The 22,629-nt window shown below is 45.5% G+C and overlaps 1 protein-coding gene across 1 annotated transcript in view; it reads right to left on the bottom strand.

Moving 5' to 3' along the window:
* Positions 1–22,629, bottom strand: part of PEX7 (peroxisomal biogenesis factor 7) — a 387,996-nt gene that overhangs the window by 178,042 nt on the left and 187,325 nt on the right. Inside the window, exon 7 of the mRNA XM_082250007.1 lies at positions 8,915–9,028. Coding sequence (XP_082106133.1) covers positions 8,915–9,028 — 114 coding nt within the window. The remainder of the gene's footprint in view (positions 1–8,914; positions 9,029–22,629) is intronic.

The following is a 22,629-nucleotide window of genomic DNA, read 5'->3' as shown; positions in this document are numbered from 1 at the left end:
GAAAATCACCCTTAAGAAATACTTTTTTTATGTCAGGCTTGACTGAGAGAAAATCTAATGTGTTTTAAAAGCTTGCATTTTTCTATTCTCTGTCAGACAATGAATAGTATCAGTTGAATTCCCAACATTATGCTTTTATTGATGACTAACAAAGTAAAATACATACAGTATGGTAGTAATATGCTGCATATATTTAGTTTGAAAGAGCATTCCTTTTTCATTCTAAAACCCTAAGTAAAGGAAAAAAATGTTCACCCAAAAACATACTTGCTGTAATGATACATGGTCATCAAACAATAAACAATATGTACAGACCTGTGCAAATTGAATTTATGTTTTCTTGTCATGAGAGCCCTGAAATGCATCTAGAAAACATACATAATGTACTTCCAATGGCCATGGAATGTATAAAAGACGTACATTTGAAAATATTGTTTATGTCTACCTACGAAATAGGGCTTTCGCCTTACCAATTTTGTTTCTCATCATTTTCCTGTTTTTTTAAATGCATGACATGATTACAAGAAAGTAGCCTGACTGCACACCCAAATATAGATTTCACAATGAGGTAGGGTGACAGAATGAGAATTTTACAAGAAAGAAAGCAGTATAACAATTCTAATTTTGTGTATGGCTCTGGTTATTGAGGCAATACATAGCAAGAATAAATAAATTAACTAAAGCATTAAAGCAAATTATTAAAGAGCACTCTCAGAGGATCAGGGAGGCTGCCTTACAGAACTCTCCTTCGGCTGTCATTTTGATGCTTTGGTTTTAATACTGTCTGAGCAACTGACCTGAAGCCAATATAGCAGAGAGCAGTCTGCCAATTTTCTGACACTTATTTAAAGCATACTTTTTCAGAGTCTATGATACAAAGGTATCCTAGGGGTTTTTTTTGTAGATTATTGCATTCTTGACGGAACAAAGTACATGTAGTACTTTGTTCCATCTCCTTATGTACCCTCTAACACTAACTACAATGTAGAGCAGGAGACAGCCCCCCTCTTCCATTCTTGGTGCACAGCCATCCAACAACACAGCTAGGTAAGATAAAGCTGTGTCTCTTTGCTAGCTGCAGCATCAGATGATTGTGCACCAAGTGGGGGGGGGGGGGGGGGCTGCCCAACATCGCAGCTAGTGTTAGAGAGCATCTAGAGGGCACCTAGGGAGTTTAAAGTGATTGTAAAGTCTTGTTTGTTTTTTTTGAATAACAAACATGTTATACTTGCCTCCTCTGTGCAGTTGGTTTTGCACAGAGCAGCCCAGATCCTTCTCTTCTCGGATCCCTTTTCAGTGCTCCTGTCCCCTTCCAAGCAGCTTGCTATGGGGGTACCCTGGCTGAGTTGCAGCTCTGTGTGCCCATTCAGACACAGAGATGCCGTTCGGCCCTGCCCCCTCTCTATCCTGATTGGCTCATTGACCGCTGCAGGCAGGGCCGCCATCAGGGGGGTACAGCCAGTACTCCTGTATGGGGCCCCGGCACATAGGGGGGCCCGGACAGCAGGAAGATCGGTAGGATGACAGCATACCTCCCAACCTGGGCAGGACTGTCCCGCTGCACAGAGGCTTTGTCAGGCATAATTCTGGTGATAAATGTTACCTTCTAGCTCAGAAGGACCTGCAGCAGTGGGAACATTTAGAACAGCCAGGGATTGGCTAACAAACCAGCTGGGTGTGCACTATGCAGCAACAATGAGAGACTGCACCTGTCAAATTCATGCTGTGATGTCGGTAATGGGCGGTACTGCTACTAAGACCTGCCCCCTGTGTCAAGCAACACATGCATAGGGAAGAAGGAGAAGGAAGATATGGCAGCCAGCAACAGAAAGGTATTTTAGAAAGGTAGTCATGTGGAAGATGGGGGACCTTTGGCGAAGATAAGGGCAGAGGAGAGGTGTGTGTGTTGCAGAGGTTGTAGCAGCTGTAAAGAGGTGCAGTACAGAGGCATTTACATACATTCGCTACTATGTACAGCTTGGTATGGCACTACTCCCGATTTTTAACATTGGCCTCAATGGAGAATCTTGGTCACCTTGGTATAGCACTACTCCCGATTTTTAACATTGGCCTCAATGGAGAATCTTGGTCAACTTGGTATGACACTGCTCCCTGTCTAACATTTGCATCTATGGGAAATCTTGGTCAGCTTAGTAAGGCACTACTCCCTATCTAGCACTCTCCTGAACCCTGTGCATAATGCACTCCAGAACCCTGCATTCTGTATCTAGCATTCTCCTGAATGTATTCCTGACCCCTGCACTCTGTACGTAATGCATTCCTGACCCCTGCACTCTGCACGGGGATGGGGTTGTGAATTTGCGCTGTGAGGGGTGATTGGGAGGGATTTCTGCTAGGAAGAGGGATTGGGGGAGGGGGTGATAATATAATTTTGATATTTTCAGTGGAAGGGGGGGGGGGCTGTCAGGTAGGCTGTATGGGGCCCCAGGATTTCTAGCGGCAGCCCTGGCTGCAGGAGCCAATGGCGCCGCGGCTATATCTCAGACAATCAGGAGGGAGAGAGTCCCAGGATGGCCGAGGGACTCGTTGACATTGCTGGACAGAGAGGGGGCACAGGTAAGTATTAGGGGTGCTGGAGGGGAAGGGGGGCTGCTAAACACAGAAGGCTTTTCATCTTAATGCATTAAAAAAAAAAAATCTTCCTGACTTTACAACTCCTTTAACAGTTTCAATAGATTACGTATATATACTCGAGTATAAGCCATCCCGAATATAAGCCGAGGCACCTAATTTTACCACAAAAAACTGGGAAAACACATTGACTCGAGTATAAGCATAGGGTGGGAAAAGCAGCAGCTAGTGGACCCAACTGGACCACCACGAGACCCAAAACAGGAGCAGCGGGCATGGTGCAGGGGCTGCTGACATGTACAGGAGATGCAGGGCTGTGGACATGGTACAGGAGATGGTTTAGGCATGGTACAGGAGATGGTATAGGCATGGCACAGGAGATGGTACAGGCATGGCACAGGAGATGGTACAGGCATGGCACAGGAGATGGTACAGGCATGGCACAGATGGTACAGGGGATAGTACAGGAGATGCAGTGCTGCAGGCATGGTACAGGAGATTCTCCTGTTCCATGCCCACAGCACTGTATCTTCTGAGGAGATGCAGGGGCTGAGGAGGAGTCTCACTTACCTTTCGGTGAGCCGCCTTACATTTAAAAATGGCGCTGCACGGCGCCAACATGTCACCGTGCATGCATCGTCTGCCTGGGAATAGCCGAACGTGTATGGGCTTTCCCGAGTGGCAGGGGCACATGCGCACTGACCGGAGAACAGGTGAGACCGTGACTCGAGTATAAGCCGAGGGGGGCTTTTTCAGCATTAAAAACATGCTGAAACAGTTCGGCTTATACTCGAGTATATACGTTAATTCCTGGCACGTGCTGGGTATGTCACATTGGTTGTGCTCTCAACAAAACTGTCAAACCATGCAATGGCTGGCGTCCTAACTGATCACATGTGCCGCATCATGGCAGGTAAAGATTAACTTGGCACTGCGCGAATTTAACTGACAATTGCGCGGTCATGAAATGCTGTACCTAAACGAAATTGACGTCCTTTTTTTCCCCACAAACAGCTTTCTTTTGGTGGTATTTGAACACCTCTGCTCTTATTTTTTGTGATATTAATAAAAAAACAGCGAAAATTTTGCGAAAAATTTACATTTTCTACTTTGACAGTTAAAAAATATCCGATTTTTGTCATATATTTAGGTCAAAATGTATTTAGCTACATGTCTTTGACAAAAAAATTCTCAATGAGCGTATTTCTATACACTTTAAGACTGGAAGATTTTACCCCCTTCCTGACCAGGCCATATTTTGCGATTCGGCACTGCATTACTTTAAACGGACAATTGCGTGGTCGTGTGACGCTGTACCCAAATGAAATTGACATCCTTTTTTTCCCACAAATAGAGCTTTCTTTTGGTGGTATTTAATCACCTGTGCGATTTTTAATTTTTGAAAAAAAAAAAGAGCGACAATTTTGAAAAAAAAAAAACAATATTTTTCACATTCTGATATATAACATTCCCAAAAAAAAATTAAAAATCAAAATTTTGTAACATTTTAGGCCAATTTGTTTTCTGATACATATTTTTGGTAAAAAAAATCGTATTAAGCATATTTTGATTGGTTTGCGCAAAAGTTATCGCGTTTACTAACTACGAGAAGGATTAATGTCATTTTTATTGTTTTTTTTTTTACTAGTAATGGCGGCGATCTGCGATTTTTTGCGGGACTGTGACACTGAAGCAGACAGATCGGACTCCTAACTGACATTTTTGACACTTTTGGGGGGACCAGTCACATTACTACAGTAATCAGTGCTATAAATATGCACTGTTACTGTAATAATGACACTGGCAGGGAAGGGGTTAACACTGTTGGTGATCAAGGGGTTAAATGTATGCCTCATGCTTACTGACGTGTGGGGGGAGGGAGTTCTGTGACACAGACAGAGATCACAGGTTCAGCTATGCTGAATCCTGTGATCTCTCCCTGTCTGTCACAGAGAAGATCCGCCTGCTTTGTTTACACAAGTGGGCGGATCTTCTTACACTTTCCCCAACGATCGGGGAAGAGAGGCGGTAATCGCCGCCTCTCCTCCTTCGGCCTGACTCCCGCTGTGTCTAAACACAGTCGCCAAGACCACTAGGAGTCCAGCGACGTAGGTCTATGTTGCTGGACCCAGGGGGGCTGCTGTGCCGCAGTAGCAGCACAGTGAGCGGTCCTAAAGTGGTTAAACAAATGCCAAGATGGCAGCTTCCTTGCTTTAAAATGATAGGAGGGTTTACTTCCACTTTTAAGCCTACGTTTACACTGAGGCAAGTTTAAAATTTCAAACCGGCATTTTCAGCCAGACTTCGGGGGTTCCTGCACAGATGTCTATTGAAATTGCGCCCCCCCCCGAAGTCGCCAAAAGTAGTGCAGAAACTACTTTTGGGAATCGGTGGGGTGCCTCAAAGTCGGCGTCACACCGATTCGGACAGTGCTATTGCCGGCAATTGGCTCCGATTTGACATACGATTTGGCATGTCAAATCGCATGTCAAAACAGACCAATCTGAACATGGGCTTAAGGGCCTCTTCAGACAAATGCAGAGATCCATCCTCTGTGCTGAGCCACTTTTTGTTTTGTGCGCATCCATCTCAGAGCTATGTGCAGGCAGCCCCTATAGAAGTGGATGCAGACGCAGTAACTGCACAGACAGTCATATGTCAAAATTTTACATGTCAGTAATAATTGGTGCACGGATCTAAAAGCAGAGACTGTGCATTAGGATTAATTCACCCACTGTTGACTGTATGTCAAATTTTGACATGTGAAGCCCTGAGGTCGATGCAGATGCATCCAAAAGCAGCTCAGCATGGAGGACGGGTCTCAGTGCCCATCTGATTGAGCCATAAACCAAAATTATACATTTAAAATGGCAATCTGACTACTCAATTTGTTGCCCCACCTCCTGAAGTGGGACCTCATCAGAGTTTGACAGCTGCTGTTTTACTCTCACTTCCAACTTGCCAAGCTGCAGTGTGGATCTTTGTAAAGCAGAGGCATAGATTGGCTGCCAGTCAGTATCTCTGCCTCTCACAGAATCCTGAGGCTTTATTCACACCTGACTATTTTGTAGCTTGAAGCTCACAGATGCACTACAAGATCCATTCATTTCAAAGGACCCTGTTTGTACCTGAGCATCTTGTTGCATGTAGCAAAATGCCTGTCGCTCAAAAAAGTGCATATGCTTCTTTTTAGGTAGATTGGAGCACTTCAATGCCTGAAAATGTGTGACCTGAGCCTTTTACGAGTGCTTGGTCATGCATTTTCTGCCAAACAGCAGCTCTCCACCTCAAATAATCTCCTCCCCCTAGTACTTTTTATTAGCTAAAAAAAACACCTGAAGCCAAAGTACACATACAAAACACTTGTACAGTAATACACTTCTTTACGCCTGCAAAATATTCAAATAAAAATGCCTGAAAATTACTTTACTCAGATATGAAGGCACCCTGAGAGGTAGAATTAGCAGAGGTAGCCGAAGGGTGAGGTAGCTGAAGGTCAAGCTCTGGATGATGCCACACCATCAGAGAGGTAAGTAAGTATTATTTACTTTGGTAGCAGCAGAATACACTGGAATACATAAAGTACATTTTTGACTTTACAATCACTTTTATTTGTTTTATTTGGTGCTAATGGCTGTTATTGGTAATTTTGTTGTGTTTTTTTGTATCTTGTTCAGTTTATTGTTGTGATCTTGTGTTGTCTTTGTTAAGTGTGTGCAACAATTTCCCTTTGGGAAGTATTCTGTAACCCCTTGGAGCGGGCGTCTGCTGGTCCTTTAAGGGGTTTAGAGTGCTGGGAGATGGGGCTTATGGTCATGTGACCGTTGTGACTGGCTGTCATGGCAGTCACATGATCGTAAAGTTTCCGATCCCAAGCGGCGATTGGGAGCTGTTAGCTGCCAGTAACCAGGGTGCGCGCTCTAGACACAGCTCTATTTGCACTAATGAACGCAAATATGCGGCCGCTCAGGGCCAAGGCCCACGCGCCATATAATGAATTGTTTACTTAATGATTTACTTCTTTTTTGTGTAACTTTCCCATCTTCATATGCTTGCTTTATGTTATCTCCTTTGTTTTTTTTTCTCTGTATTTTACTGAAATCTGGTCAAAAACTGCCAACTTGGAATGAGAAAGAGGAACAGTAATAAGTGAGCAGTTGGACACCAAATGCATGACCCAACTCTCTCACAGTGCCTTTCATGCTACCTTGTGCCAGAGACAGAAATGGAGGAGAAGGCAGGTGTGCTTAAAAAGTTTAGGACAAGGCCAGATCTAGCCGGTTTAATGTGGGGGTGCAGTAAAAAATGTCAGGCGGAGGCAGAGGATGGGAGGTCAGCAGGACAGTATACAGAAGTCGGAATCATTAGGACTACAGTTGGTTACCAGGGCAGGGTCAAGTGGGTGGATGGGGAAATTGAGCCATTTTTTTTTTTCAACATGCTGGTTGAACAAAAAAACAAATGACTGATGTATGGGCTTAGCTTACTTTAAAGAATAATGTCATTAAAGCCAGCAACAGTGAAGACAATGAACACCTTAGTCAGGTCTATGTATATCTATGCATAATGTACAGAGTACAAGGGTTAGGAGTAAACGAAACAACATATAGGTGTATAGCAGTCAGAATGAGCACCACGTTCACATCATAGTCCCCCCATACATCCATGTTTACTAAAGTCCCACCTTACATCAGAGTCCCCCTTTATAGCAGAGTATAGCCCTTTGCATCATGGTCTGGCAGAGTTCTCCCTTTGCACATACCTTCACCACTGGTTGGTGGCTGGCATAAAAAGGCTTTAAAAAATCCCCTATTTTCTAGCTCTGAACTGTGAATGCGCAGTTGTGGAGACAGCCAATTACTGAATTGTCAGGCTCGACCTAAACTGGTGAAATGGGGCGTGTGAATATAAGCCACGCCCGATAAGTGCCATAATGTCACTATGCAGGCGCACACCTGGACCTGCTCATCTGCCCGATCTGAGGCCGAGCCTGGCAGTTCTCTAATAGGCTCGCTCCAGAACTGTGCATGCGCAGTTCAGAGCTGATGACAAGGGGATTTTTTACAGGTACTTTTCTCTAGTTCACAGACATTTATGGACAGGGGAAAAGTTCCTGTTGTTTTCAAACCATCTATAAATTTACAGATGGTTGGCAAAAGAGGGCTGAGGTGTAGACACACTGCCACTGTGATATTTTGGTTTATGTCCATGGCAGAATGTTTTTTGTGGACAAAGCTCCTGCTTACCATGTCCCATTTAGGTGAATGGAGCTGCTCTGCAAGCACCCCACAACTGCGTACTAGACACACAGTTGCAGTGCACTAGTGTGGGGTTCTAGAAGTTAAAGCAGGTGGTGAGCAGGTGATACAACACCTCCTCACTGCCTGTCAAATGCTCTCTGAAGAGCGATCTGAATGCAGATTGCTCTGCAGAGACCAAAAAACATGTAGGAAAGACCCTAAAGGGTTGGGCAAGAATCACAAACTTGTCAGTAAAAACGCCATCAGTTTATCCAGCTATCAGTTTGTCAGCCATCCCTTAATTTAAAAAAAGTTGTCCCTAGAGTGCTAACTGGACATGAAGAGAAAGGGGGAGGGAGACTGATAGGGGAGAGAAGGGAGGAATTTATGGAGAGTTCAGTCATAGTGCAGAGGTCAGGAGGAGGAATCAATCTTGCAGCCACCATGGCTGCAGTGTTTCGAAAATTTCCAGTCCACACATCTTCTCAGCACAGTACAGACCGGGAAATTAAGTGTGGGCGGGGCATACAGAAGGAGAAGGGCGGGTGGAGGCGATGCACATGGATCTCTCTCAACTCTCCTGTCCATGCAGGGAAAGAGGGGGTATGAGTGTGCAGGCTGGGCTGAGACTGTCACAAGAAGCAGCTTCTCCTGATGGACATTGTCCATGGGTTGCCTGGGGGGCACAACTGAAATGGGGGGGGGGCATAGCCAACCCCAGCACTCCCTTAGATCCGGCCATGGTCCAGGCACTGGCCTAACCTGGTATGCCAGTACAGATCAGGCAAAGCCTGTCCAGTCATTTTATCCCTAGGAAACAACTGTTGCCCAGTCCAACTGTCAACTAATGTCTTTTAGTGACTTACAGCACAACCAAGGAGCAGCACTACTACACAGACAGTAGAACCTGCTTAAATGATAAACAGATATGGCTTTTACATACATATGTATATTATTATAGAGCACCTAAAGAAACATTTTTTTTTTCAGGTGATAAGACTGCTGTAAAACCTTGCAGGTGTATCCTTTTTAATTGTATTTGTAGAGATAAGTAACAAGTAGTTGTCAAAATGCAAACTTACTTTGACTCGTCTAATAGCATAGTTATGACCATGTAGTTCAAAGACGGGCTGCCTTATTGTCCTTATATCCCATCCTTTTAGACTGCAGTCAACAGCACCAGTCACAAGAAGGTTCTAAGGGTAAAAAAACAAGAGTAAATTACAGAAATCATAAATGGAACGATGAAAATGCTCACTAGCAGGCAGCATTTTTTAAAGCCTATTTATAAATATGCTTGCTCTGTTCTGCACTTTTCTGAACTAGATCAAAAGTAGTTGAAACGTGCAGGGACCCATCAGCACTGGAGGATTCTTGCACGCATTCAGTTTAATGCCCTCAGTAAGTATAATTCACCTCAATCGAGCAGGGCCCTCCTGTCCCTTCTGTATTGTAATGTCGCTTTTCCACTGCATGGAACCGAACGGTTCGGCTCGCTTTTGTGCTTTTCCACTGCTGGTACCGCATGCTATGGTGTAGGAACAGTTCGGTACAGTACGGTACAGCGGCGCTTTTCCACTGCATGGAACCGAACGGTACGGCTCTCAAAAACAGTACCACCTCGATTGTGGTTCCAAGAGGTACCATAACCGGTACCATATCCCACAATCCTTTGCATGCAGTCACTACTAGCCACTGATTGGTGAGAGAATCCCACCCACCCCGTTGTTATCCCACCCACTTAACTTTAGTACTACTTTAGTGGAAAAGCAAACCATACCGTACCGTACCGTACCGAACCGTTCCAACACCGTACCATGCGGTACCAGCAGTGGAAAAGCAAACAGGGCCGAGTAGAGCCGAGTAGAGCCGAGCTGGTACTTGCAGTGGAAAAGTGCCATAATTGTACTGTCCCCCCTCTTCATTGAAAAGTGCTGCACAAACTGTTGGTGCTATGTAAATTCTGTATAATAATAATAATCTGTGCATTTCACCCTAAAATTCCACTCTCCCCTCCATGCGGTCTTTTGTCGGAGAACACCTTTTGTTTCCTGACAGCAGTAGAAGATTCACCTTTACATTTTCAGGCTCCTGCACCACTTACTACACTTTTATACTCTCATCCCCAGTGAGGCACCCCACTTTCCCACACTTAAACTTAACATCACAACATCACAAACTGAAAAATTGGATTTTTGTTACCGTAAAATCCCTTTCTCTGAGTTCATTGACGGACACTGCACTCCATATTCAGAACCATAGGGTTATATTGCCCCCCTACAGGAGTAGGCCACTAGGCATAAAACAAACTTGGCTACGCCCATGGGCAGTCGTAGCTGCTATAAGTCCCCCTCTCTTATATGGGCCTCCAGCTTAGTAACAAGCAGTATCAGAAGTATAAAAAACTCTATGAAGGGGTGAGTGCTGTTTCCGTCAATGAACTCAGAGAAAGGGATTTTACAGTAAGTAACACAATTCCCATTTTCTCTTTCGTTCATTGACAGACACAGCGCTCCATATTCAGAACCATAGGGATGTCCCCAAACAGTGCCAAAAAGGAAAAATGAGGGGTGGGACAAAAAACCCAAGGCTAATCCCAAGAAGCCAAAACGGTTAACAGGAGCTCAACAAGAACAACAGGAGCCCCACCTGAAAAAAACACACCCCCAAAGAGGGAACTGACCCTCTAACCAGTAGCCTGCAAAACCTTGAGTCCAAAGGAAGCATCCGCAGATGTCAACACATCCAACACATTTTATAAAACTTTGTCAAAATGTGCACCGACAACCAAATGGCCACCTTGCAAACTTTCGACACTGAGACCTAATGACAGAAGACTCAAAAAGCACTAAACGCCCAAGTAGAGTGCGCCATCACAGGGAACTGAAAAACCCTTCCCTTGATAGAATAGGCCTAAATCACTGTCTGTCTGATCCACCTAGAAATAGTAGCAGATCACAACTATCCATAATCACAAAAAGAGAGTCTGACCTACGAATAGACTCAGTTGCAGTCAGATACACCCGAATCGCCCGAATCACATCCAGGGCTTGCAAAGCAAACTACTTTGGATGAGAAGGCCTGGGACACAAGGAAGGCAACACAATGTCCTCTTTCATATGGAAGTCAGAGACAATTTTAGGTAGGAACGACAGACATGGATGAAGAACCACATTATTTTTGTGGACCACCATATAGGGAATAGGACAATACAAAGCCAATAGTTCCAACACCCTGCAAGCAGAGGTGATAGCCACCAAAAAGGCCACCTTCTGTGACAACGTAAGCAAGGAAATCTCCTAAATATTCTCAAATGGAGGCTTCTGGAGATTAGAGAGCACTAAGTTCAAGTTCCATGGTGGCAAGGAGACCGCATTTGGTGGAGACATGCGCCGAACCCCTTGAATAAAAGTACGAACCAATGAATGCGTGGCCAGGGCTGCTGAAATACTCAAAGCCAACTTCTGCTCAACACCGCATTAAAGAAAGGCCAAAATCTGAGCCCCTGATAAGGATTGAGGGTGAGCGCCTACTGACTCATACCATGAGATGCACACCTTCCAAGTAGGATGGTATATTTTCCTAGAGGTAGACTTCCTTGCCTTCAGAATAGTCGGAATCACTGACACCTGGCTCTCAATAGCCAAGCCGTCAAAGCCAGTGATGGTAAAGCAGGATGGAAGATTGGCCCTTGGCACATCAGGTCCTCCCTAAGAGGTAGTCTCCACGGGACGTCTGCATCCAGCCACACTAGGGTGGCGTACCACGATCGGCGGGACCAGTCCAGGGCCAGCAGAATGACCGAAAGCCCATCTGACTCAATCCTGCGCAGTAGCCGTGGAAGAAGCTTGAGAGGAGGGACGGCATAAATCAGATGACCCGGTCTCCACCAGGGTATCTGTGGCGTCTGCCAGAGGATACTGCGACTTTGCCACAAACCTCGGAACCTTCCTGTTGAGCCGAGACACCAAGAAATCCATGTCGGGGTGCCCAACTGCCGACACAGCAGATGAAACCTGTCTAATGCAGGGACCACTCCCCTTGGTCCAGCGCCAGCCGATTGAGGTAATCCGCTTGCCAATTGTCCATGGCTGGAATGTACACGACGGAGAGTGTCGGCATTTGGCTTTCTTCCTACCCAAGGATGCCTAGGGCTTCCAGTTTCGCCAGCACACTTTTTGCACTGCCCAGTTGATTGGCATAAGCTCCCCCTGCAGCATTGTCTGATTGGATCCGTACCGGGCGCCCCCGGAGACGCTCCGTCCAGTGCTTCAGGCACAGCCTGATCGCCTGGAGTTCCAAGTTATTGATCGGTAGCCTGGACTCTTCCAGCATCCAACACCCCTGAGCTGATCTCAGCCCCAAGACACATCACCACCTGGACAGGCTGGCATCCATAGTGACCCCTGTCCAAGACAAAGGGAGAAAATACTTGCCCTGACGAAGAGCTGGAGATCAAAGCCACCAGATCAGAGAAACCCTGGCCTCCCGGCTCAGATGAATCGGATTGTCCAGGATATCCTTCTGGAGGAGCCTCGTATGGAACTGAGCAAACTGTACCGCCTCAATGGTAGACACTGTTAGGCCCAGCATCCACATGCAAGTCAAAAGGGAGGACCACCTGTGGGATAGCAACAGATGAATTACGGAATGCAACTTCTGGAGTTTCTCTGGCTAGTGTTGAATCCAGAGTCAGATCCAGGTAATCCAATTTTCTGGATGGGGTCAGAGCGGACTTCTGGTAGTTCAGGAGCCAACTGAACTCCTGTAAGGTCTGTAGTGTGAACGCCATATGGTCCATCAATGCAGACGAGGATTCTGCCCGCAAGAGAAGGTCGTCCAGAAAATCCAGCACAGCAATCCCCTGCTGACGCAGCAACGCCAAGACGGGAGCCAACACCTTTGTGAAGACCCGAGGAGCAGGGGTGAGACCGAAGGGTAAAGCCAAAAACTGATATTGCTTCTACCAGACAACAAAACTGAGGAAACACTGGTGTCGGACACACATCAGAATGTGCAATTAGGCATCTTTGATGTCGATAGAGGCCAGGAAATCCCCTTGATGAAGGGAAGCCACCACAGAGCGAATGGACTCCATCCTGAACTTCTGCGCCCGCACAAAACAATTCAGGGCCTTGAGGTTCAGAATCAGACAAACCCTGCCCTCCTTTTTTGGGACCCTAAACAGGATTGAATAAAACCCTTGAAACTGTTCTGGAACGATTACCCCCTGACACAACAGGTCCTGCACTTCCCTGAAAAGAGCTTGCAGACGTCTAGGTGGCAGACGCACATTGGAGGGAAAAAACCTTTCCCGGAGGACAGGAACAAAATTCTATCTTGTATCTGGATAGAATAACTTGGTGAACCCATTTGTCGTTCACTAGGGAGGACCATGGGGCTGGAAACCAGTGAAGACACCTCCCAACCCCAGACATGGGTGAGGGGGAACCTTCATCCTGAAGATGCCTTGTCTGCAGGTCTGGAGAAAACTGCTCTAGGCTTGGCAGACCAGGGTCGCATAGAGCCTCCCGGGGAGAACTTGAAGGATTTATCACCCTTGTCAGCAGCCCCAGTGGAATGAAAAAACTTTTTATGTGCTGAGAAAGAAGGGCCTCATCTAAGACGAGGCTCCTTTCCCTTTCCAGACTGTGGAAAGTACTCTTTCCGCCGTGATGTCATCAAGGGTAGCCCCAAACAGACGGTTGCCTTGAAAGGGCAGATCATTGAGGGCGTTCTTGGGGGTTTGGTCCCCAGATCAACACTTAAGCCATAAAACACCCGAAGCACCACTGCCGAAGCGGAGAGCATGGAAAGCAAGGGAGCCGTGTCCAAAGATGCATCACACACAAATTGCAGTCCCTGGACCAATTGGTCCACCAGCTCAACATAAGCAGGGGGAACCTGCTTACCACCCAGACCGTGGCAAAAAAGGATAGCCCAGAGTTTGGGACACCAGGGCAGTGGCAAGGACGGGCTGCAACACCAAATAGGCAATGGTAAACATGTTGCAGGCCACAGACTCTGCTTTTCTTTCACCTGGGTCTCTAAAAGCCAGGGATTCCTCCACCAGAATCATGGTTGCCATAATCAACCTGGAAACAGGGAAGTTCATCACCGGTGGAACAGTCCACTTCTTCAGAAGTGATTTCTCACAGGGATACTGTACAGCAAAATATTTTTGGGCACTCCCAATTCTTGTAGACAAATTTGTCAAAACAGGTAGGATAAGGGAAGGCTTTGGCCAAACGAGACGGATTGTGAGTGGCAAAGGAGATGGCCACATCCACAGCTGCCTTAGCAACATCATCCATTTTTGACGTTTCACACACTGAAGTAATAAATGCATCCACCAGCGCCTTCTCATGCGCTGCTGTGGCTGTGGAGGAGTCATCCTCACTATCGGACGGATCAGGGAGCATCGCTTCCAGGCCCACAGGCTGGGCCACATCCACAGCAGCAGAGCCAGATTCAGGATCTGACGAGACAGATAAAGCAGGAGAGGGCAGGGGACACTTCCTGCTAGACTTACGCCCAAACGCCCACCTCAACCTGGGAAACAAAAAGACTCCAGGACCACCGTCAATGGGGACCTGAGACCCCGAGGGACCTGCCGCCTCCAGGAGAGGATCAGGTGGGGAGATGTGCTCCTGAGACTCCAGGTAGAAAATGGGGTACCCACAGACAAATAGGTTTTAACACCGCCAGAGGACCCACCTATACAGCGCCTGAACCCCCCACGAGAGGAGCGCCGGTCACCAGCAGTAGAAGCACCAGATGTCCCATTTGCACAAAGCCTCCTGAAGGGAAGAAGCTTGGGAATCCACTAGGGAGATGGAGGAGAGGCCAAGGAGCAGTGTCTGCTGCCACTCGCTCCAAAACAATGACCGCTGCTATGTGCCAGTGCATTACATTAGCATGGCCGACCAACGAAAAATGGCTGCAAGACCACAAGAAAATGGCTGCTCGGGAGAAATCTATAGGCCCCGAAAACATGGCCCCTGTGCCAGAAGACCAAACCACAGAAAAATGGCCATCGTGCACCACACCACAAAAAATATACCAGAGAGATCTGATCCCTGCGGGAGCAATGGCCCACCACAACAATAAAAAAAGGGGGGACCAGGTATGTGGACCCCAAACAGTCCCATCACTCACCCCTAGGAAGACCACACACCAATCAGTTACAACGCCCACGCAGCCCATAATAGCAATCCCCTCAGCCCAAAAGGCCTACCCATGAAGGGAAGGGAGGGGGAGAACAGGATGGAAGGGGGAGAACCCAGCAAACCACTAGGGGGCCCATGTGGGGGAAGGGGATCCAGAGGTCCAACCATCCCAGGGGGTACCCCCATCCGCCCAACACCGTGCCAGGGGGGGAAGGGGGAAAGTATTCACAGATCCACGCATGCAGGTACTGCTCCAGACAGAATCCCTCTCCACCGAAGTGGGGGGCTGTCGGCCAGGGGAACGCTGCGACTCGGACCAGGCTCCTGGTCATATGTGACCCTGCAGGGGCGTTTAACTCACTGGCTAGCCCCTGTCTGATAGCGCTATGTCGCGGCCAAACTAGTGTGCAGCTGGTCTGCATGCGCTCAATGGCCAGACTAGGGGGACCACTGGATCTAAGTATCCAGCCCGTCCCCCAGCTCAGCAGTTGATTGCAGATCTCCGCAGGAAAAAAACAGGAAGAAAAATCAATAAGGATGCAAAAAGACAAAAAAATCTAAAACCAAAGATCCCACCAAGAAGCCTTACTCCTGACACTAGGCAGAAAAAACTGGAGGCCGATAGCAGAGAGGGAGACATATACCAGCTAGGATAATCCATAGGTATAGCCAAGTTTGTTTTTTCTGCCTAGTGTCCTACTTATGTAGGGGGCAATATAGCCCTATGGTTCTGAATATGGAGCGCTGGGTCCGTCAATGAACGAAAGAGAAATGCTATTTAATTGTTTTTTTAATATTCAAAGCAAGTTTACCCATCCGTCTTCATGCTTTATTTTGTTAAGAAATCACTCTGAAAAACATCCCCCTCCCATCATTTAAAGCTGCAGCCATCTTGGATAAAGAAAATGATTCATGTAGCATTTACTTCCTGGAATCCATCTGCCTTACCTCAGGCGTGCAGGCAGAAGGGTGTGCTTAGCTAAGAAAGCCCCTCCTGTCCTCTGGCTTACAATACCACTTATTAATTGGGTGGTTGTTAGAACAGCATGGAAGAAATACAATTCCTGCCCTTAATGTAGCAATGAAAATATTTCACTTCCAGTTTAACGGGCAAACAATGTGAAGTTATTTCAATGATGAAAAGACAGTACACTTATTGTCAGATGTTTACTTTATCCGTACCTTGGGCTGACAATATGACAATATGTACAATCTCCTTGAGATCTACCATCAACTATGTAGTGCAAAAAAAACGTAACAAAATCGAATGTGGCCTGGTGCATCCAGTGATGTGCCTTCATCCCTTCCATTAATATCTTCATACAACCAATTTATTTGCCCTGGGACTTTAAATGAGGCACAGCACATACGACCAATGAATAGCTAGTTTCCAACATTGCTCAAAAAGATGATAAAATGATAAAACACTGATTTGTAATGAATCCATATTCTTGCATGTCATACATAATTAAATATAATGTTGACCATATACAATCCAACTGGCAATATATGATTATATGAATATATATGAATATGAATATATAAAAAATCTTATTTATAGCGTAACAAATGTATTTACAGTAGCCTAGCTGCCAATTGTCCAGCTAAAATTTATGGAGGTAAACCATTATTTCTGGAGTGGTCCATAGTGATCTGGAGATCAGCAGGAGAACCACTAATAGCAATGGAGAAAAGGGAGATTGAAACTTCCAGAAGCGTCAGTTTCTTAGGAAACTTTAGTATGGCATAAAAAAAGTATATACAGAGCTAAATGGTTTCTTTTTTATATATAATTTTGATATGCATTGGTCCCTTTAACACTCTATGTTTATAACTGTCCCTATAAGGCACATTTTGATGCAGACCTTAAAGTGGAGCTCCATCCAAAAAGGAAGCTCCGCTTGTCTGCCTTCTCCCCGTTTCCGCTGCCACATTTGGCACCTTTTGTGGGGGAGTGTATACCTGATTTTGACAGGTGCCCGCTCCCACTTTCAGCTCAGTTAGCCACGGCAAAACTGAGCTGGAAGTGGGAGCAGGCACCTGTCAAAATCAGGTATGCACCCCCCCCCCCCAAAAGGTGCCTGCTCCCACTTCACAGGTCCCAGAAGACTACAGCCTATTCACAAAGTGCAGTGCGCTTTGTGCATGTGCAGTAGAAAACTGGCTGTGAAGCCAAAAGGCTTGGGTGAGGACACTGCTGGATGCCTGGACAAGTTAAGTGCCCTAATAATAAAAGTCAGCAGCTGCAGTATTTGTAGCTGCTGACTTTAATTTTTTTTTTTTTGGGGGGGGGGGGGCAAGCCTGGAACTCTTTAAAGTGTCATGTGCATTGTACATGTAACGATTTAATATACTGTATGTGTTACAATCACAATATGTACAATATGCTTGAGATTAACTATGAACAGACTAAGGTGCAACCTGGCGGCATCGGATGGACCAAAACATAATGTCCCAGAGATGTTATATTGGATTTAGGTCAGGCAAGCGTGGGGGCCATTCAATAGTATCAATTCCTTCATCCTCCAGAAACTGACTGCATACTCTCGCCACATGAGGTCGGGCACTGTCGTGCACCAGAAGGAACCCAAGACCCACTGCACCAGCATAGGGTCTGACAACTGGTCTATAGATTTCATCCAAATACCTAATGCCAGTCAGGGTGCCATTGTCTAGCCTGTAGAGGTCTGTGCATCCCTTCATAGATATGCTCCCCCAGACCATCATTGACCCACCACCAAACTGGTCATGCTGAACAATGTTACAGGCAGCATAACATTCTCCACGACTTCTCCAGACCCTTTCACGTCTGTCACTTGCTCAGGGTGAACCTGCTCTCATCTGTGAATATATCTGTGACTCTGGGTGAGTCTAGGATGGAAAAGGGTACTGGGGGTACTGGTAGACAACGGGCTTGGCAGTGGCATGCAATGCCAAGCCGCTGCAAGCAAAGCCAACAGAATGCTGGGATGCATAAAAAAGGGGATTCACTCCAGAAATAAAGAGATTATTCTCCCGCACTACAAGACTCTGGTCCGGCCACATCTGGAGTATGCTGTCCAGTTCTGGGCAACGGTCCTCAGGAAGGATGTGCTGGAACTGGAAAGAGTCCAGAGAAGGGCAACAAAAATAATTAGGGGAATGGAGGACATCAGCTATGAGGAAAGACTACAAGCACTGAACTTATTCTCTCTGGAGAAGAGACGATTGAGGGGGGATAATTGGATTTTTGTAAGAACTTACCGTAAAATCCTTTTCTCTTAAGCTCATTGACAGACGCAGTCCTCTTGATTAATATCAATTGGGTTATACTGCCCTCTACAGGAGTAGGACACTAGGCAGAAGAAAACGTTCTGGCCACACCTTAGGGACAGTCCCAGAGGGTATATCCTTTCTCTCTCTCTGCTACAGGATGTCAGTTATGTCACAAAGCAGTGTCAGAGAATTTAACCCAACCCAACTCAAAAATAGAGGGGTGGGTACTGCGTCTGTCAATGAGCTTAAGAGAAAAGGATTTTACGGTAAGTTCTTACAAAAATCCAATTTTCTCTGTTGCTCATTGACAGACGCAGTCCTCTTGATTAATATCAATTGGGACATCCCAAAGCAGTGCCACAAATGAGGGGTGGGATAACGGAAATCAAAATCCAATCCAGAAGGCCCAACCGGTGCCAACTAGAAGTCTTAAGGGCTCATCAGACAAAAGGATGAGACTCAACTGAAAACCCAACAGAAAAAAACCCTCGAGGTAGACCAACGGTCTCCTCAAACAGCGGCCTGCAGAACCTTGCGGTTCCTTCAAGTATACCCTGATCGCCCGAACCACATCCAAGGAATGCAACGCAAACTCCCGAGGATGAGTGGGCTTAGGACACAGGGAAGACAATACAATGTCCTCATTCAAATGAAACTCTGAAACCACCTTAGGAAGGAAGGATGGATTCGGACGAAGAACCACCTTATCCTTATGAACCACCAGATATGGGGAACGACAGGATAATGCGGCCAGTTCTGACACCCTGCGTGCAGAAGTGATAGCCACCAAGAAGGCCACCTTCTGGGATAAAGTAAGCAAGGGAATCTATCTGAATGAATCCGCGCTAAGGATGTCAAAGGATAGATAAACCGTGTGCACAAAGAAGCTGCTGCCTCCCTTAAACTATAGCCAAGGCTATATAAATAGATAAGTAAAATGGAAGGTGGTGGCGCTGCTTCTTATATAAAGTGCAAATAGTAATAAAAAATGTAGTATTAAAAAATATATAATTGAGGAATAGATGAAGTGGTAAAAGATTAAAAATCAATAACCAAGTAAAAGGTCAGACATACGATGTTATAAGGAATATAAAATAATCTGTAAAATGTATGATGTATAAGAAACAACCACCAGAGGGCGTAATGCAAACTACAAGCTGTAACAATAAATGTGCTTAAATGTATACCAAGAATTAAATAAATAAATAAATAAATATGTAACAATACAGAATAAATTGATAAAAACTTCCAAAACGTGCTGATTCTACAAGTGGTAATATAATAAGTGGTATAAATAAATAAATAAATAGTGAAAATGTGCAAAGAAAAATATATTTTATATATATTGAAAGTGCGGGAAACTGATATGCACAGGGTGGGTGTGCAAAAAACTATGGATATAAAGTGCAGCAGAAAGTGATGTAAAATCAATAAATATAATAAGGTGAATCCAAAAAGGATAAGTGAGCAAGAAAATTTGCGGGCAAATGAAAAAGTGCGGGAAACTTCTTTGTGCAAAATGCAATGAGGTGATATTAAATCAGTCCATAAGATGAAAATAAGTCCATAATTAGAGATTGTGTCCAAAAAATATTAAAGTGAACAGATATCTCATGGTGACCCCCAGGTGGGTGACTGGCGAGTGGTGGAGTGGCCCCTAGTAAAAAGACCTACTCACCAGATGTACCCACCCCACACAGGGGTATAGAGCGGGTACTGTAGAGGTGTCCTGTTGGGTCCTGGCTCTGTATGATAATTCCCTTCCTGGGGGAGATGTGGTGTGGGGTCCGAAGTGTCCTGAGATAGGGTCCAGTAGTGGGGTCCTATGTAAATGGTGTGGTATCCAGACTTCGTAGGTTGGTCAGGTATGGCCACTCAAGGGTGTATAGATGGAAGGATCATGGAATAAGAAAGCTCGATAGTGTAATACCGTAATAATAGGCGTTTATTCCAGCAGCAAAAAATGGGTACTCACATGTATACAATAGTAATAAAGCGAGGTATCGGCGTCCCGGAACGCAATGCGTTCCAACTCAAGACCGGAACCGGAAGTGACGTGACGGCGCTGTACGCGTTTCGTCATGTGACGTCTTCTGCAGCGTCCTATCACTTCCAGCGTGGGTCCTTATGTACATGGTGGTTGCTGGGCAACGGAGCTCGTTGTCGAAACACAACGAAGAGAAATACTGCCGTGGGTCATAGTAGATGTAAAGAACAAGCAGTGGGCTTCATTCATGACAAAGATCAGCCCACTGCTTGTTCTTTACATCTACTATGACCCACGGCAGTATTTCTCTTCGTTGTGTTCCGACAATGGTGGTTGTTTCTTATACATCATACATTTTACAGATTATTTTATATTCCTTATAACATCGTATGTCTGACCTTTTACTTGGTTATTGATTTTTAATCTTTTACCACTTCATCTATTCCTCAATTATATATTTTTTAATACTACATTTTTTATTACTATTTGCACTTTATATAAGAAGCAGCGCCACCACCTTCCATTTTACTTAAGCAAGGGAATCTCCCTGATATTTTCAAAGGGAGGTTTCTGAAGAACCGACAGCACCAAATTAAGATCCCAGGGTGGCAAGGGTGCGCGCACCGGCGGAGCCAGGTGCCGCACCCCCTGGATGAAACTCCGCACCAAGGAATGAGTAGCCAGAAAAAAACTGACATCCTGTAGCAGAGAGAGAGAGGATATACCCTCTGGAACTGCCCCTAAGGTGTGGCCAGAACGTTTTCTTCTGCCTAGTGTACTACTCCTGTAGAGGGCAGTATAACCCAATTGATATTAATCAAGAGGACTGCGTCTGTCAATGAGCGACAGAGAAATGATATCAATGTACAAATACTGTACTGGCGACCCTAGCATAAGGAACAAACTATTCAGAGAAAGGAAATACAATAAGACACGTGGCCACTCACTAAAACTAGAGGAAAGGCGATTTAACCTTAAAGTACGTAAGGGGTTCTTCACTGTAAGAGCGGTAAGGATGTGGAATTCTCTTCCACAAGCAGTGGTATCAGCAGGGAGCATCGACAGTTTCAAAAAACCAAAACATACAGGGGTATACAACGTACGGTTAACAGCAAACACACACACACATCATAGGTTGAACTGGATGGACGGATGTCTTTTTTCAACCTCACTAACTATGTAACTATGCAACAGGGCACCAGTAGCGTACCTGCCAATTCTGGTGCTCATTGGCAAATGCCAATCGAGCTCCACGGTGCCGGGCAGTGAGCACAGGGCCCACTAGAGGAAGTCAGGCCCTCAGGCCACCCTCATGAAGTCTGTTTCTGATTATTTGGTCAGAGACATTTACACCAGTGGCCTGCTGGAGGTCATTGTGCAGGGCTCTGTTCATCCTGTTCCTCCTTGCACAAAGGAGCAGATAACGGTCCTGCTGATGGGTTAGGGACCTTCTACAGCTCTGTCCAGCTCTCCTAGAGTAACTGCCTGTCTCCTGGAATCTCCTCCATGCTCTTGAAACTGTGGTAGGAGACACAGCAAACCTACTGGCCACGGCACGTATTGATGTGCCATCCTGGAGGAGTTGGGCTGCCTGTGCAACCTCTATAGGGTCCAGGTTTTGCCTCATGCTACCAGCAGTGACACTGACCCTATCCAAATGCAAAACTAGTGAAAAACAGTCAGAAAAGATGAGTAGGAAAAAAATGTCAGTGGCCTCCACCTGTAAAACCATTCTGTTTTGGAGGTCGTCTCATTTTAGCCCATCTAGTGCCCCTGTTGTTAATTTCATTAAACCCAAAGCAGCTGAAAATTATTATCAACCTCCTCTGCTACTTAACTGACCAGATCAATATCCCAGGTGTTTAATTGACTTGATGCTATACTCTGATTAAAATATGTTTCTTTATTTTCTTGGAGCAGTGTATATTTGTTGCAGGTTTTGTTTTATTGTATTGGGCTATTATTCTTTTTCTCCTTCTTTTTATCTGATTAGGAAAAATCAGTGAGCGGCTGGCTCACCTACGTTCTTCCTGAGAAAGCAGGCATTGATTCATGCGAAACACATTGAGGAATAATGTTTATAGCTAGAAGTGGACATTATATCTATTGAGGGGATTTATTACCGCATGTAAGAAATTACGGATTTATCATACATGTGCATGGTACAAAGTGGGGGTGCCGTTTTAAGTCATTTTGTTTCTTTTATACTATGAATTTGTAGTCCAGCCTCTGTCTAGTTTACATTGTTTGGACTTATAAAATTGTAAAGGGGAGTGTCTTTCCCCCCATATTTTTAACACTGTATAAATGTGACTTATTCCTGGGGCACTTTGAAAGACCCTTGTGGGTTTTAAACATAAGGATTTGCAACATTGTTAGTATGCGG

The sequence above is a fragment of the Pelophylax lessonae genome (assembly GCF_965119305.1).
Source record: "Pelophylax lessonae genome assembly, chromosome: 3".
Lineage (NCBI taxonomy): Eukaryota > Metazoa > Chordata > Amphibia > Anura > Ranidae > Pelophylax > Pelophylax lessonae.
The sequence above is the reverse complement of the archived record's forward strand: the minus strand, read 5'-3'. Positions and strand labels throughout refer to the sequence as shown.